The sequence below is a fragment of the Miscanthus floridulus genome, chromosome 4 (genome assembly GCF_019320115.1).
Source record: "Miscanthus floridulus cultivar M001 chromosome 4, ASM1932011v1, whole genome shotgun sequence".
Classification (NCBI taxonomy): domain Eukaryota; kingdom Viridiplantae; phylum Streptophyta; class Magnoliopsida; order Poales; family Poaceae; genus Miscanthus; species Miscanthus floridulus.
In genome coordinates, this window is record NC_089583.1 from 11,471,315 (window position 1) to 11,489,185 (window position 17,871).

General features: G+C 45.7%; 1 protein-coding gene across 1 annotated transcript; it reads left to right on the forward strand.

The window, feature by feature from the left end:
* The first annotated feature begins 10,509 nt into the window (after positions 1 to 10,509).
* On the forward strand, positions 10,510 to 11,523 carry LOC136550936 (mavicyanin-like). Its single transcript, XM_066542521.1, has 2 exons — positions 10,510 to 10,831; positions 10,946 to 11,523. The coding sequence occupies exons 1-2, from the start codon at positions 10,663 to 10,665 to the stop codon at positions 11,260 to 11,262; spliced, it is 486 nt and encodes a 161-aa protein (XP_066398618.1). The 5' UTR covers positions 10,510 to 10,662; the 3' UTR covers positions 11,263 to 11,523.
* The last annotated feature ends 6,348 nt before the right edge of the window (positions 11,524 to 17,871 follow it).

Below are 17,871 nucleotides of genomic sequence, written 5' to 3' on the forward strand. Positions count from 1 at the left end.
GAATTGTGTCGAATACGTATATAATTTAGTCATGGTTAGGACATTGATGAGTTGTAACAGATGTCCAAGGGGAAATTTTTGGATCATATAGATCATTAGAGCCCACAAAAATACCAGAGCACCACCGTTATAACCGACAGATGACATGGTCCCATCTTCTGACCTTCGTCTGTATCAACAATTATTTGATTTATTTATTGCTGAATGATGGTCACGTGTGCAGTTGATTTGATCAAAGCAGAAATAATACAGTGCACCCTAGTTAGAGACCAATACAATTCATATTTGACGAGTGTTTTTTATGGAACAGTAGGAACAGTTAGGACATTGACGTTTTTTGTCCTGCTGAATGAAAAAAGTTAGAGGGAGTATTTGACCAATACAATTCATATTTGACGAGTCTTTTTTTATGGAACAGCAGGACAATTCATATTTGACGAGTGCAATGCAAAAAACAATGAATAAAGAGATGCTCTGAAGCTTCAACAATCTGTGCATAGAACATTATCGGTGTTTTCGGATCACCGACGAGTAAATTTGTATTTGCGCGTCTGGCTCGGATGGTGTGTTCGGAGGACACAATGGTTTATACTGGTTCGGACGGAATGTCCCTACGCCCAGTTCGTTGCTGCTCGTGTTACCGGCACTTGGTTTGCAGTAGAGGTTACAAACATGTGAGAGATGGAGTGGATCCCAAGTCTCTGGTGGAAGGAGTGAACGGGTGCTGAGAGCTCGCTTGCCGCTCAGCCGTGTGCTCATGTCGTGTCGTGCTCTTGTGTTCAGATCCCCCATGTCCGGATCCTCCCTTTCATGGGGTGCCTTGCTTCCCCTTTTATAGGCGAAGGGAAAGCGCGGGTTACAGAGGAGAAAAAAGGAGAAGAACGAGAGGAAAGCGCGGGTTATGCCAACAGGGACGGCTCCATGTCGCGGCCCTGTTCGTCACTGATGACATGTGCAGGCGTCATCTGCCGGTCATGGCATTCCACTCTGTCTCGCCGGACGTCGTGGTGAACTGACGCGCTTGTCAGCGTCCGTATGAGGATTAAGCATAATAGCACCGGCACGCTCGACACTGTTCTTGATGTGAATCCCCAGGTATGGTCCGTCATAGCCACGGGTTACATTGAGGCGTGCCGGCCTCTTCCCTTGCGTCAGAGTTTTGACCCAGACTCATACGTTTGGACCTGGAGTGGTTGGCGGTGGTATGGGTCCTCGTCGGACGAGACGGATCCCGCGACCTTGGGCGAGACAGAAACCGCGTCCTTAGGGTCGGGCGAGACGGAGCCCGCACCCAAGGGGTCAGGCAAGACGGGACCCATGGTCTCGAGGTCAGGCAAGACGGAGCCCGCGGCGTCGAGATCGGGCGAGATGAAGCTCGCGGCCTTGGGCGAGATAGAACCTACGTCCTTAGGGTCGGGCGAGACGGAGCCCGCACCCAAGGGGTCGGGCGAGATGGAGCCCGCACCCAAGGGGTCGATGAGACGTTGCCTGGTCAAACAGGATGTTGCCTGGGCATGGCCCACCACTACCGCGCACCAGGCGCGAGAATCAGAGCGCACCCGCATGCAGGCGACTCCCCGCTTCCCCAGGCAGGACCATGGAACGACCCAACGATGGAACCCCTGTCTAGGGGGCCCAACAGGCCTCTTGGGTCAATCGGACGGCCCAGGTAAAATGATGAACGAACGACCGCTGAAAGATAAGCACCTCTGTTTACTTACTTTGCGTGTTAATTTCATTACCGAGCTTCCGACCCCAGCAATGGCAGGGGCACGGACATCTCTCAGGGGCTACCGAGAGTGTCTACTTGTTTAGACATCCTCATCGCCTGACCCCTCCTTACGTTTAAAAACCGAAGACACGGGGTGCCAGTGTAAAACTTTGAGTAAAACTAGACAAACCGCTAGACCCTACGCCCCGATGGCTACAGTGTTTTTGTTCACCAGCATAATCGAATTCACAGTTCCCCGCACCCCAAGCTTTAACATCCACCTTCTTGAGAAGGGTTCAGAGGGGTCCGCCTACAAAATCTCCTTCAAGGAGAAGCTGTCACTTCGCTTAAAGTCAATCGAACGGCTCGAATCGCCACCGAGAGACAAAAACAAAAAATTATGATGCTCATGCAGGTTACACCAGCCCCATCACGAACGTCGGACTCGAACCCCGCACGAACATCTGGTAAGAGCTTCCCGTCGCTCATACCACCAAGGTAACATTACCGACCCCCACTTTCTTTTCGATTAAATCCATACATCCAAATGATGCATATGCGATCGTCGCATCTTAACGCTTCGTGTCGAGCCATGAAGCGGCACCCGCCTCATTCGATATGAGTGGCAAATGGCCGAGGTTCGAAGGCCAGACCATGAAGGCCTCGAGGCCACCTCGCATCAAACAGAGCCAGGGGAGAAAAACCGTGATGAGCCCCAACGGCCTTGCCCGACCTCGCTCAGAAGCAGACAGGGACATCTCGACCTTTCTCGTTCGATTCTAACCTCGAGCCAAACCCACAGAATCTTCGTCGAGGAGAGGCCAACGAGCCACCTGAGCCAACCGAATGGCTTGGGCATCTGCCGGGAGGCGGGTTAAGAAGTAGTGGAATGCCACATGAGGGCTCTGCCGACCCCATCAACGAATGATGGACCCAGATTTCACACGAACATACCCGTTAGGGAGCTCATTGAGCACGACACTCGAGCCATCGAGGCAAGTGTCGTCAACTTAACCCCTCCGGTTGTGGAAACTAAGGACGGGGTGACGCGCAAAACACGACTGACCCCTATCAGACCCTAAGGGGCTCGGGGGCTCGAGCCGCTCGGTCCAAGATCGAGAGACCGAGGTCCGAAGGCTGACCCACGAAGGTTTCGAGGCCGCCTCGTGTCAAACAAGAGCTAGGGGAGAAAACATAGATGAGCCTCAGCGGCCTTTGCCCAACCCACATTGAGGCGGATAGGGTCATCTCAACCTTCTAGTTCAATCCATTCTCTAGCCAAGCCCATAGAATCCCCATTGAGGGGAATCTGTTGGAAGACGGGTCAAGGAGCAACGGAACACCACCCAAGGGCTTTGCCGACCCTGTCGCAAAGCAACGGGATTGGATTCTGTTCAAACATCCTTGTTAGCGAGCTCATTAGGCACATCACTCGAGCCATCGAGGCAAGTGACGTCGCCTCAACCCCTCTAGTTGCGGAAATCATGGATGGGGCGACAGTCACAAAAGAAGCTGACCCTTGACCGAACTCCCACCATGCTCGGGGGCTCGAGGAAGGCCGGGCCAACAATGAGACCAAACGCACGGTCACAGGATGATCGCCAAAATCCTAAGTAAGGGGTACGCGCAAATACAATGGATGGGCCCATGAGCGACCAGGACTTAGGCACACAAGCCTCAAGGGAGCCTCGATGCGCAATCAAGTCCCAACCGGGCAAACCCTGGATGAATCCCCGCGAACGGGATACCAGGGTTTACCATCAAACTGTCCAGTTGACAAAAACTGAATCTCACAGCCATACCCGCAAAGGGTCCAAAATTACCCCTCGGGCGATTCTACCCGAATCACCCGGGGGCTCAGGGGCCCAACGGGTGCGCTCATGCGCACTCTCTGGCGAATCGAAATACCCCCTAGGTGATTCTGCCCGAATCACTCGGGGGCTCGGGGGCTACTATTGGGGACCTAATACCGGGGAACCCAATGAGATAGAACTAATAACCATCGAACGTTGATGCTTCTGGTCAGACAAGAACGCTACTACACTTCTTGCTCGAACAATGGAAGACTGGTTCCGCCTCATCCGACCCCCGAGGGCTAGACTCCGCCTTGCCCAATGGCTAAGGGTGAAAGCTCTAGTTTGGTTTTGGTGAATTGATGAAACCCTAAGTGCTAACCTAGTTTATCAAGTGCTCATGACATAGGTAGCACACTTCAAGTAGAAGAAGCTAATGAAGATCATAGCATGACAATGGTGATGGCATGGCGATGATCAAGGGCTTAAACTTGAAATGAAGAAAGAGAAAAACAAAAAGCTCAAGGCAAAGGTATAAACCATAGGAGCTATTTTGTTTTAGTGATCAAGACATTTAGAGAGTGTGATCACATTTAGGTTTGATAGCCATACTATTAAGAGGGGTGAAACTCGTATCGGAATGCGGTTATCAAAGTGCCACTAGATGCTCTAACTTATTGCATATGCATTTAGGATCTAGTGGAGTGCTAACACCCTTGATAATATTTGTGAAAATATGCTAACACATGTGCACAAGGTGGTTGTAGGGTTGAGATGGGTTTGGGTCCCTCTCGATTCGGCGCTTTCGGGAAAATGAAATGTCTATTTTCTATTGTGCCGGATGCAAAATTCTTGGTGGTTGGCACATTGGAGCAAGGGTGAAGAAGTTAGAGTTGAAATGGAGTTGGTCGAAATGATGCTGGCGTCGGTCTACTGACCGGACGCTGGGTCACTCAGCGACCGGACGCTGAAAGGCTGCGTCCGGTCAAGCTGTCAGATGGCACAGTAGGCTAGGGTTGAGCACCGGACGCTGGCTGCGTCCGGTCAAGGTGGACCGGACGCGTCCGGTCGAAAAAACATGTCTCGGGGAGCTTACTGGAAACGACCGGACGCTGGGGCTTCAGCGTCCGGTCAGTTTTGACCGGAGCGTCCGGTCAGCTTCGTAGCCGTTGGAATCTGACGAACAGCGTTTGAAGCTGGTGACGTGTGGCGTCCATCGGGCGACCGGACGCTGAGGGCCAGCGTCCGGTCAGTATGACCGGAGCGTCCGGTCAGAGCGCGTTTTGCCCAGTGAAGGGGTATAACGGCTCTATTTGATTGGGGCTCTATTTATAGCCCCATGGCCGGCTGTGGCTCATATCTTTGGCCATTTTCATTGACATAGCAACCTTATGAGCTAAGCCAAAGCCCTCCCACTCATCTACATCATTGATTCATCATCATAGTGAGATTGGGAGTGATCCAAGTGCATTGCTTGAGTGATTGCATCTAGAGGCACTTAGTGATCGTGGTTCGCTGCGGATTTCGCTTGTTACTCTTGGTGGTTGCCGCCACCTAGACGGCTTGGAGCAGCAAGGATCGTCGAGCGGAGGTGGTGATTGTCTCCGGCTCCGATCGTGGTGATTGTGAGGGGTTCTTGACCTTTCCCCGGCGGAGCGCCAAAAGGTACTCTAGTGGATTGCTCGTGGCTTGTGTGATCCTCATCTTGTGTTGGTTGTGCGGCACCCTATTGAGGGTTTGGCGTGTGAAGCCAATTAGCGCGTGAACCTCCAAGTGAGTGAATCGCCACAACGAGGACTAGCTTGCCGGCAAGCAAGTGAACCTCGGTAAAAATCATTATCTTCATCATTGATTCCGAGGTGATTGGTCATCATTGTTATTCATCTTCGTGATTGATTGGTTCATTCATCTACACGGCGGTATAACCCTCTTGATCACTCTCTTTACTTTACCGCAAACTAGTTGACAAGCTCTTTAGTGTAGCTAGTTGTGAGAGCTTGCATGCTTGGTTGGTGTGGCTCTTTAGTTAGCCTTTGAGAGCACACTAACATAGGGTAGTGTCATTGATCTTGTGTGAATTGACACTATCTAAACTAGAATTGTGGTAGGTGGCTTGCATTTTGAGTAGGCTAGCGCAACACTCGCTTCGCCTCATAATTGTCTAACCATTTAGTTAAGTGTTGTTGTAGAAATTTTTATTAGGCTATTCACCCCCCTCTAGCCATTAGGACCTTTCAAAGGGCTGGCTCCACCTCACCCGACGGCCGAGGGCGGGCTCCACCTCGCTCGACGGCTAAGGGCTGGTTCCGCCCTGCCTGATGTCTTAGGGTGGGCTCCGCCTTGCACGATGGCTGAGGGCAGGCTCTGCCTCGCTCGAAAACTGAGGGCCAGCTCCACCTCGCCCGACGTCCGAAGGCTGGCTCCGCCACCTCGCCCGACGTTCGAGGGCTGGTTCTGCCCCACCTGACGTTCGAGGGTGGGCTCCGCCTCGGCCGACGATTGAGGGTTGGCTCCGCCTCGCTCGACGGCTGAGGGCGGGCTCTGCCTCACCCGACGATTGCACCCTGCTCCTTCATGATGACAAGCACAGGGTACGACAGGACATTCGAGTCAACCGTAGTACCAAGGACCATGCCCTGCATGCCTGCAGGAAGGTACCGTCAGGATACGATGGGATGGACGCTTTAAGCCCTTTCCGACCTAACAGTGCCTGAATAGTGTTGTAGGCGCTGACTTTTGTCCCACAGTGTTGTAGGTGCCGCCATCAGCCCTTGGGCGTGGATACTAACACATGCATACGACAACCGCTGCAATCCAAGGAGGAACTCACATCATCTATAGTACAGGCGTATGGTCATTTCTCCATCTACTCCCCGCAGAGTCATGGCTCGACGCCCTGACACACCGCATCGTCTGCCGGAGGAGGATGGGACATGACCACTCGCTGCGATGAAGCTAGAGCCTAGCCCAATCAGTATCAACAAAATATGCTATCCCTAACGTGGTCTGCCATGTCAGCAGGGCAGGCTCAAGAGAATAGGAAGACCCAACACCCTTGAAGGACCTGCTCGACCTTTGATTTTTTCCTCTTTCTCCCATCTGTAACCCCTGCTCCCCCCTTGGTCTATAAAAGGGAGGGCAGGACGCCCCACTAGAGAAAAAGGGACCGATCGTTTTTGACACACAACAAACAGCCAAGCAGCAACCGAGCTCTTGGCGTCCTTTCGACCTTCCCATCAGAGACTTGGGATCCGTCCCTCTCTCGACCGTTTGTATCCCCTACTACGAACCTTTTCGGTACTAATAACACGAGCAGCAACAAACTGGACGTAGAGACATTCTGCTCGAACCAGTATAAACCTTGTGTCCTTTAGTACACCATCCGAGCCTAACGCGCAACAATTATAAATTTACTAGTTGGTGTTTGTTTGAAACACCGACACCACCCTTCTTGATCACTGAGATTGAAGAGAAATCTAAAAATGACAAGAGTGGTGTCCATCTTGAAGAGATTTCATATCGATGAATATTCTTTTGATTTGTGTGTCTTTGCGTGGCTTCAGTCAATGGACCTGCAATGTACACTTGCCATTACTACCTTTGAGCTAACTTGGTCAATGAGGATGAGAGTCTTTAGGCTTAATGTTCACCGTACATAAGTCAAGTGTAAACCCCTTCTGAGTTGCTATTCTTGAACTCTATTCTTGATTTCTATTCGGAATGAAAATGGGGCGCATCCCAGTTCAAAAAAAGAAAAAGAAAAAGAAAATGAGGCTCTGACGAGCCCTTTCATAGCATAGGAAATTAGAGAGGCTATTTTTTCATGGAAAAGAACATTGCCTTTGGTCTTCACCATACATCAATTGAACTCTACTAAACTTTTGCTAGAATTCACCATACATCAATTGAACTCTACTAAACTTTTGCTAGAATTTAGTTGGACATAACTTGAGGGACATGTTTCCTAATTAAGTTTATGATCATGAAATGGACATAGGAGAACTTAATTATGTTACTATTTTCCTTTTGTACAAAATAGAAGAAACCATAAGGTTGTGCATTACGGGCCAACTTCCCTGCTTATTGTCGTGTATCAACTCTTCTATAAAGCTTTAATGCTTAGGCTTGAAAAAGTGCCGGATACAATCATAAACTAATGCCAATGAAAGGCCAAAATATTATGGATGGAATTGTGTGACCCCATGACATTCTTGAGCACGATGGAAGATGTTTATCTAGAGCACTGACCCTTGGCAATCATTTTAGTAATTATAATGAGAAGAAGATCCGAAAGGTCGAAAAAGGAAGCTGACAAGTTGAGGTCTAAGGTAAATAATTTTTTTTGTAGAGAGAAAGTACTATAGGAGCATGGTTTTGTTGATAAGTTTACTAAAGCACTCGCCCACTGATAGGTCATGGCTGAGATGGAGCATAAACATGAATAAGTTGATGGGTTAGATGTGGCCCAAAACTATGGTTTTTTCTATTAATCATAACGTATTGTGACTATTGTTCCTAATGTGATTATTTGTAATTAATTGCAGGTTTTTCTTGTTGAGGATTTTGATTCTTATGTACGTGAGATGAGTAAACCTTTTACTTGGATAGATGAGCCTGAGTTGGCTATGTCAAGATATATTATGGAGTAAGTATTGTGGATGTAATGCAGTATGCCTATGCATGTATATAGGCTTGGTGCCAATGGTGAAATTGCATATTCTATTTCATATGGTGCCCGAGATTGATAGGATCAAGGGGCCGACTAGAGGGGATGAACAATCATTTCTAAAACTTAGACTATAGGGGATAAATAGTCATTTCTAAAAGTTAAATGTGCCGGCTAACCGAAACAAATACACATATCCAACCCTTTAAACCATCTCCAAAACATGTTTGAATCACTTTCTATATTCATCAGAGGTCCTAGCATGTATCCAACCCTTCAAACCATCTCCAAAACCATATGAACTCAAAAACCAAAGAAATGGAGAAGGGAGGAGAACCGGAGAAGGAAAAACCAAATCCAACACAAAGTAAGAACCCAAATTCAGATCTCCAAAAAATAATTGCTTTATTTCTAAAGATCAACCAAATCCGGTTCTTATAGAGGAAAGATTAACACAACATATGAATCACTCTCTACACTGAGGATCTCAACAGCAAGAAAGACTTAGGAAATAACTACTACAACTAGTCTTAGGCTAGGAATGAAAACTGAGGAGATAGCTAGTTGGGGCAGTCTTATCATATTTACAGGTCTATTACACATTTCCAACAAGTCCATAGATATTTTGGCTGAATCACTTTACCCAGGGGCAAAATGATCTAACTTGAGATTTGTGCATCCGACGGCCACGAGATCTTCACGACTTTGCTTTGCCTTGGCGCAAGCTTCGCGATGACGTTACGCTCCACCTCCAATTCCATCCCGAACTCCATCTAATTTTGAGGCCCAAACCCGAAAATCGTTCACTAGTGCTTTTGAGGCCCAAACCACCAAACCCCTCTAGAGAAGTGTATCTGCTATGCCTCTTCCATGATCTCGACGTGTGTTACCATCTATCCTCGACTGCCCGATCACCAAGTCCTCCAGCACCTCTGCTTGACTTGGTCAACTGCCGTATTGACTTCGTCAACACGATCTACTCTTCCACATGTACACTTGCTTGTTGATGTCCCCAAGTGTCAGCCACCCATGGTCAGTCTTTCTGTCATCTTGATCCCTCGGCCCAAGCCTCATGTCTGTCCTTCGCCACTCGTAATTCATTGGCAGGACACGCCTCTTCTTGACCTTCTCCATGTCTGTCGACCGTTCTGTGCTTTCACACACCAACACAGCCAAGAGACATGTTACCCACACACTCATGCTAGGGTTAGTCCCAAAATCAACCGAAGTCTGATCGTCTCATGATAATCACTCATCACGACTCAACACACATAGGCACATATCATCCATGTGTTTGCGCGCAGTTTGTGAGAAGCCACTTTTTTAGCTTCAGCTCCTCTGAGCTCCTTGCAAGGAGCCATTTTTTAGATGCCCATTTGACCGAGCTCCTTACAAGGAGCCGCAAGAAATCATAGTCGGAGTCCTGCCAAACGAGGCCTTAACCTTGTCGTTACAGATGGTCTTGCAAAAATGATTAATACAGCTCAACAAATCAATAATCAAAGGGCTTGTGTTTGAATATATTTATAATGTATTTATTTTTGGCTGAAGTTTAATATGGTCAAGCATGAACGTATGATACACCAAGTTACTCTTGTTGCTTTCTACAAAAACGGGGTATAACCTCCGTAAAAAATGTCTGATACACCAAGACCGTACCTCATCCGTCTTACATTCAAGAAATATCTAAGGACCTATTTTGGATCTATTACTGTTAATCTAGTATTAATAGTTAGAAGAGCTAAAATTAGCAGGTGAGAATATGAACAGACCTGCTAACTATTATCTAGGAGGATTGCTGAAACTTAATTTATTAGTTGGTCTAGGGGTGCTAATAGTTTATGTTTATATCTAATGTGCTATCTAACTACATATTCGCAGGTGGATTTGAAAACCCCCTACTAATAATTAACTAGCTAATTAATGAGTTAGCTAACTATCAGCATTAGTTGATTCAAACAAACCACAAATCCATGGCTTGATTGGAAGAACAAGAAATTATGGACGAGGTTTACACGTTTTGGTCCTAAGTCCTAACGACGAGGAGGTTACATCCAAATTCCGAAACAAGAGCAGTGCCAAACGCTGTTTTGTCACTTTCCATGCGTCCCTGCAATCTCCCGTGCATCCAGTGATGATCCCAATGCAAACTTCACCTCGCTTTTATCAGCTCCCCTGATTCGGCAGCTGGATTGCTGAGCTAGAAACAATCCATTTGGCAGGCACTACCGACCAGAACGGCCTATATGTGGCCGTCCGCTGCTGCGTCTTAGCTGCCGCAGCCTGTGACCTCATAAAATGACCTGCGTCGACCTGGTCCCGTGTTACCTGGTCAAGGCTATAGCTGCGTGCAATACATGCCCCTCTGCTGTATAAATAGACGCGAGATTGTCATCGCTAATTAAGCCACAGCAGCAGCTAGCAGAGCGAGACTACTAGTGCCACATCTGCCATAGCAAGCTAGCTCTAGCTCAACGCCAGGGAAGAGGCAAATGGCTTACCGGCAAGTGCAGCTCCTGGCCGTGGTCGCCGCCGTCGTGTACCTCGCGCCGCTGGCCTCCGCCACGGTGTTTATGGTCGGGGACGGCCTCGGCTGGAGGGCCAGGTTCAACGAGACGCACTGGGCCGACAACAAGACGTTCGTGGTCGGCGACAGCCTGAGTACGCAGGATCGAGACACGATCGACAACACCATCACCATGAACACGCACACGCACTGTACATATTTCGTTGGAATCACTTAACCCCCATTATATTATTGTCTCGCTCTCGCAGTGTTCATGTACAACAAGGAGAACCACACGGTGGCCCAGGTGGGCAAGGACGACTTCGTGGCGTGCAACCTGCAGGGCAACCAGCTCAAGTTCTGGGACTCCGGCAACGACGTCGTGACGCTGGACAAGCCCGGCAAGCTGTGGTTCATCTGCACCAAGCCCACCCACTGCCTCAACGGCATGAAGCTCGTCATCGACGTCCAGGCACCCGCCGGGGGCCCGTCGGCGGAGCCGCCGTCGTCGGCGCCCGTCAGCTACACAATCGGCGGCGCGGTGGCCGCTGCTGGTGCCGTGCTCGCGGCCGTGCTCGCGTTCTAGATTCCTCCTGTATGCGCGCAGGATCAATCGTGTCGTATTCGTTACTTGACAACATCGTTTTGTGTGTCCGTGGTCGCCGGATCAATTTTTTTCTTTCTTTTTTTATATTCACGAATGCTGTTGTTTATTATTTGGACTTGTTTTGCTGCTGCTACTGGTGTTTCAACTAGGTTACGGTAGCAAGAGTCCAAAGCTATCTATGTGTACGGATACAGGGCCTGCCGGCCTTTACCTGTTTCAGGTGATCTGATGAGTTTGCTGTGTCCGCTGTATCGCCAGCCTTATATAATAAGGTCATTGTAATAAAGTTCATCTCTACAGATTTTATTGACAACCTATACTTATACTACTCCTAGTCAGCTAATAGTTTACTGGAAACATCATTTTCCCTGTGTGCTAAAAAACCATCAAGGAAACAGGAAAAACATCAAGGAAATTAATTCTATCAGGAGCCCGACAGGCATATCCCGTCAAGAATACAGCGACGGAGAAATCGATTTCTTCCTGTGAGCTTCCCGACACAAGCTTTATTCCAATGGTATTTTTTTACAATTGCCTGACAAAAATTACAGCATTAAGTTTACTAAACTTGCTTAACCATCCTACTTCAGGTATCTAATCTCACAAGGTAAGGTTACCACTACTGCATGACTCGTGTGGGTCTTATGCACATCTTTGTCGATGCAATGCCTGATAAACCCTTCGTTAAGGTATCTACTAGGCTTATAGCTGCCTCAACATAGTCCAAGGCTATTACTCTAGAGGACATCATTTTCCCGATAGACTCCAATTGCACCTTTACATGACTTGATGGCTTCGTCTTGTCCTTAGAATGGTTGACCTCAATCATAATTTGATTAGCACGGATCATTATGATAGTGGCATCAATTTTGAACAACCACCAAATTTAGTAAGAGTTCATGAAACCACTTGACCCCAATAGTGATATATAAGTAGTTACTAATGTTGTTAGAGCATCTCCACCAGATATTTTTAGAAGATCGAGGTACGGTGCTGCAGCAGATCTCCTATATCTATAATTTTTAAGAGATCTTCTAAGAAAAGCATCATTTCTCCTAAATAAAAGAGACAACCCCCTCACCCCTATCCCCGATCCCTACAAAAATATAGAAGGCAAGTTTTATGTAATCTGTTACAACAATGCTCTCTTAAAATACTCTCCTAAAAACAACTTATAGGAGATGTAATAAAAGAGATTAGGTGGATATGTTTCACAAAAAAAATGATTAGGTGGATATGCTCTTAGTTCGGTTTCCATTGTTTTTTTAGAATTACACGCCCACAACACGTACGCACACTCACCCCTATGAACACACGTACGCAAACCCTACCCCTATGAGCACCTCTGAAAGACTGAGCCAACAGATAAGTCACCACAGGCATCTCGCTGTCGACGAGAATGTCGCCTACCACTGAAAGCATATCGCCGTTAAATCCTGGAATAAATTCAGGAAAATGCGAGCGCCTATGCCAAGTTGAGGACTTGAACCCGAGTGGGTAGGTTCGACCGCAAGAAACCTAACTGGCTGATCTACGATCAGTTCACAGTTCGGTTTCCATTGTTGATCCTATAAAGATGATTTGCTTGCAAGACTTCTAAGAAACAACGATGCCTCCAAGAACTAACACAAACCCACTTGGGGCTTTCACAACACCATTACATACCTATTATAGTGAATACCATAACCCACAATAAATTTTAAATAGAAGATTTTGCTTCTTCAAGAGCACGCCACTAATCATATCCTGGATTTGAAAAAAAAACGTCTTAATTTGCCATCGAAAACGTGATATCAAGCTCCGCCATGCTAACAGAATACATAAGAAAGCCAATTATTTAGGAGTATTTGAATCAACCCCTTTTATGCTTCGTTTTTCTATAATAACGCACTAGACTAATATAACAGTATTGGAGTTGTTTTGTAGTCACTATACCCAAAGTGAATAAGACCTTTATTCTATATAATAGAACTACAGGGGTGTGTAAACCTACCATTACATTCACTTAGTTGCTTAGTGTTTCACCTAACACCGGTGACTCCAACATACTTCATCTCGAAGTTTTGAGAGAAATCATCTTTGACTTCCTTAATCACATTAATATTAGTCCCTAAATATAGTATCTCATCAACATACAAGCACAAAATCACTCCCCCGACATAGAGGTTGTACACACATTGGTCAGGTTTATTCAAAATAATACAACATAGACAATAGTTGTTAAATTTCCGTGAAAATTCTTATCCCCATTGCTTAGGGTGTTTGTCTAAGACCATACAAAAATTTCAACAACTTACACAATTTTTTCTTGATTTGTGCTACAAACCACATCTGCCTATTAAATGTAAATTTCCTCCTTAATCTCTCAATTTAGTAAAGTCATCTTTACATCCATTTGATTAATGAGGAAATCATGAGAGATAACCAATTAAAGTAGCACTCGAATGCTAGTCGATCTAACAGCATATGATTAGGTATTGAAGAAGTCTTTTCTTTCATTCTGGGTGTAACCCTTCGCATAAGTTTCGCCTTGTACTTTCAATCATACCGTTAGGCCTAAGCTTATTTTTGAACACCCACTTACATCCTATATATTTACACCCATAAGGATGATGATTAGCAACATTCCAAGTTCCACTAGACACAATAAAATCCATCTCACTTCGTACCGTTTCATTCATATGGTCAGTGTAAAGAGATGATGTAACACCCTAAAATTTGCCTCTTTTGAAAATAGAGTTGAAATGATTTTGTTGACACAAAATGTGACGCACTGTGCCTCACACACAGCAAGCCGGAAAAGCGTGGCTTCAATCGGGTTCCCGGGTGTTTCGTGATCTGGAAGCGTGCCAGTCAGTTTGACCTGAAAACTAACAAGGGATAAAACAATTAAATGTCAAACCGGAACATGTCGGGTAATACCAGACAGTTCCACATATACGGCCCTGAAGCCACTTACAACGACATACAGCTATAGAGAGCTGTCTGCCAACAAGTTCATAAACCATTTAGCTAATCGTAAGGTGAATGCACGTAAAGACCTAATTGCCGAATGCATGTGCATGGGAAGACATGTTTGAACAAGTGAAATTAATTATGAGTTAATGCATAACCAAGCTCGGCAATCCAGCCGAATTGGGGTCCATGAAGAAGGAACGTACAAAAAAAACGATTAAACTAAACTAAAACCTGCATCTGCCGCACGACACCTAGTTTCGTTAAAGCTTAAACGTGATTAACATGCATGAACCCACAACATGTGACAATCTAGATTAAAACAATTCAGCCATTATGAGCATGTTATCTATTTTGCAAAGGTAATATAAAAGACAATGATCGTTGAAGCACGAATAAAACCACGAGAGAAAGAAGGCCGAACGATATCAATCTAAATTGGGCATAAGTGTGTTACGAATATATAAAAGGTTTAAAACATGCAACACTGGATAACTTAATGAATCTATTTAGATTTGCCATGTCTAATATAGAGCCGATAACTATCTCGCTTTCACTAAGCATATTGAGCAAACGCCTGCCGCACGGTATCTACTCATAAACAAAGCGTAAGCAAAGACTTCTTGATTGTCAAGCAAAGATCCGCCGCACGACCATTGAAAACAAACAAGACTACTTGCATCACGTCTAAATCCACCGCATGATACTAAACATGATAACAAGGTTGTCGGAACTTACGGAGGTCGACGGATCGATGACTCCTCTCGAAGAACTCGACGACACGACAAGAGGACTCGAAAGTTGGCACGGGGCCGGTTGTATTGATTTGGTTGTGAACCCCTTTTACAATGGTCGAGGGTCAATATTTATACCCTAGACAAAATGTGAGTCCTAGAGGACTACGATTTACAAAGGAACTTTTAAACAAACTTGGAAACTTACGATTTCTTACCCTAAACTTCTAGATTCCTTTATTATTACAACTCTCATCTTTCCGATCGGTCTTGCCTGCCATCTTCTGTTTTCCCGAATGGAGTTACCGCCTTCTAGAGTAACCGACCGCACAAGCATTTAGCCGACCGCTTGTTTTGTTTGCCGAACACCCTTCTTCCCGCATGTGGGTCTACCTGTCATCTTCCAGAATCGACCAAAATCCAGTGTTAACACATGCCCCCTCAATTTCGGGATAAAAGTTGTTTTATTCTGAAATTGACCATAAGCTCTTTCATCCTCCTAGGTCATCACCGTTCAAAACCGCAGCCGCTGCCCAAAAATTCAAGCTTTCAGCGCAACCTCGGACCTCCTTCAAATCTTCAATGGCGACCCAGGATGAAATCCTAGAGGTAAACTTTACTTATATTCGGCAACTTTCATTTTATCCTCCCGCTCCTCTTTTGATTTACTCCCCTTTGATTTCAATCATCTTCTAAAGGAATACAAGAGCCAGATTTTGATCCCCTATGCTGCCAACCCTGACTCCTATTTCCTCGGCCCAATGGGAAATCCTGACCCTTCTGAAATTATTGAGAAGGAAACCCAAAGAATTCCTTTCAAGTCTGGGATTACCTCGTCAAACCGATGGCCAAACACGTTCAAGAATTGGCCATTTCCCCCAATCACCGGATGGCGTAACTGGTACAGGAGAATGCTGGAGAAAAGCAGCAGCCACTGGGAAAGTCAGGACATCAGTCATTGTCTGGAATTATCTTTAGCAGAGACACCCAGGAATGATTCCCTTTTGATAGCAGCTTCTCATTTTTGGTCTGACACTATCAATGCCTTTATCTTTGGTCATGGTATTATAACCATCACTCTAGCCGACGTATTCATGATGACTGGCTTGAATGTGTCATTGCCAGTATATCCCTATAAGTACAAGAGCAAAAGTAATCAAAGAGCCGTCAGCTCTGGATGTGGATGGGTCAAACATATTCAGAACTACATGAATGCATCTGGCACCGTCTCTGACAAAGAGTTGAAAGCCTTCATGAATATGTGGCTATGCAGATTCATCTTCTGTGGAAAATCCAATGAACCAACCCTGAATCACATGGTAATGGCTGAAGACTTAGCTGCAGGCACTCAGATCCCACTAGGCAAATATCTCTTAGGGTCTGTTTATCATATGATGCATCAAATTACTCTTCAGATGCGCCAAGGTGGAGAAATTTCTTATGTGAATAGTCCTTGGTGGCTAATTCAAATGTGGCTCCAGCTATATATGCATCAGATAACCCCTGTGAGCCTCTTCAATCTAAGTTTTCCCTCAGTTAACTATGCTGAAGGCAGCACAGCAAAGGTTAAGGCTTGTCAGACTTATGGGGAAGCAGCATCATCTATAAGCATTGATATAGACATCGGTCATTTCTTCAAGCTATTTTTCAAAGGATTCAGCAATGTGCTCTGGTTTCCTTACAGAGAAAACGAAAATTTGACCTTGCCCTGCAAGTTTAGCTATGAAATTGGTTGTTCAGGTCAAGAATCCACGGAAATTTTCAACTCCTTTATCAAACCTTGCACTTTGCCAGCCGAATTTCATCATGGGAGATTAGTACAATCCACCTATGAATTCTATTATCCAAGCATGGTGGCCAGACAATTAGGATGTGGCCAACTGCCTCCAAAATTCCTCTTCTCAACAATCATAAAGTCAAGGGAAGTAATAACAGAAGGAATGGAAGCCAAGAAGGTCTTTGAATTAGGATGGAAATTGCCAATATACGAACCATCTCCATTTGGGCTAATAGATGTTGCTCATCCCTTCTTTGTTTCTTGGTGGCAAGAATGGCATGCTCATATCTTCAATATATCAGTTCATTCTTTATGCAAAAACTTGCAACCTGATTTTGCTTCTGACAGTGAAGTAATTTCATTATGCCCATCATTTCTTGTTCTTGAATCCACTTCTTATTTTAACATCTGGTCATGCACAGGATCTTGAGTTTACTCCCCCAGCCAAAGCAATCCAGTACTATTCGGCTAGTCCCAAGCCTGCTCTGGGGTTTGATGCTCCAAACTTAAAGGAATTCATGAAAACTTCTGCAACTTTGGATTCAGCACCTCTAAAGGCACTCATGAGAACTCCCGCTACTTCAGCTGCTGCATCTTCAAGAGGAAAAAGCAAAAGGAAAACACCTGAAAGTTTTCTCTTACCCAAAAAACCAAGGACCAAGAAAGCCAAATTATCTCTTAAGGTATGAACCTTTTATTCTCTATCAGGTTACCAACCTCACTTAGCCGTAAACCTGACCACCTCTTACATTCATTACTTCCATTGCAGCCACAAGTCAAAATTCCCACACTAGGCAATATCTCAGCACCTGTAGAACCAACCCCTGAAGTTTTTATTGAAGATGAAGAAATCCATGATAGCGAAACTTCAGAGACTCATGAAGCTGAAGGCTCAAAGGCTCATAAACCTGATGAAACTATAGGTAACATTGTTCAACCAATTCTCTTTTCCTTTCTTTTTAATAACATCTATCTCTTGTGCTCATTATCATTTACTTTACCGAAAATAGATGAAATCTTAGATGAACTGGTAAGGGAAACTTCTCCTGATCAAGCTCCAGACCTGTCCCTACTGAATCTTCAGCCAAGTTCCCCAGCAAGCTAGGGTATAACCCATCCTGA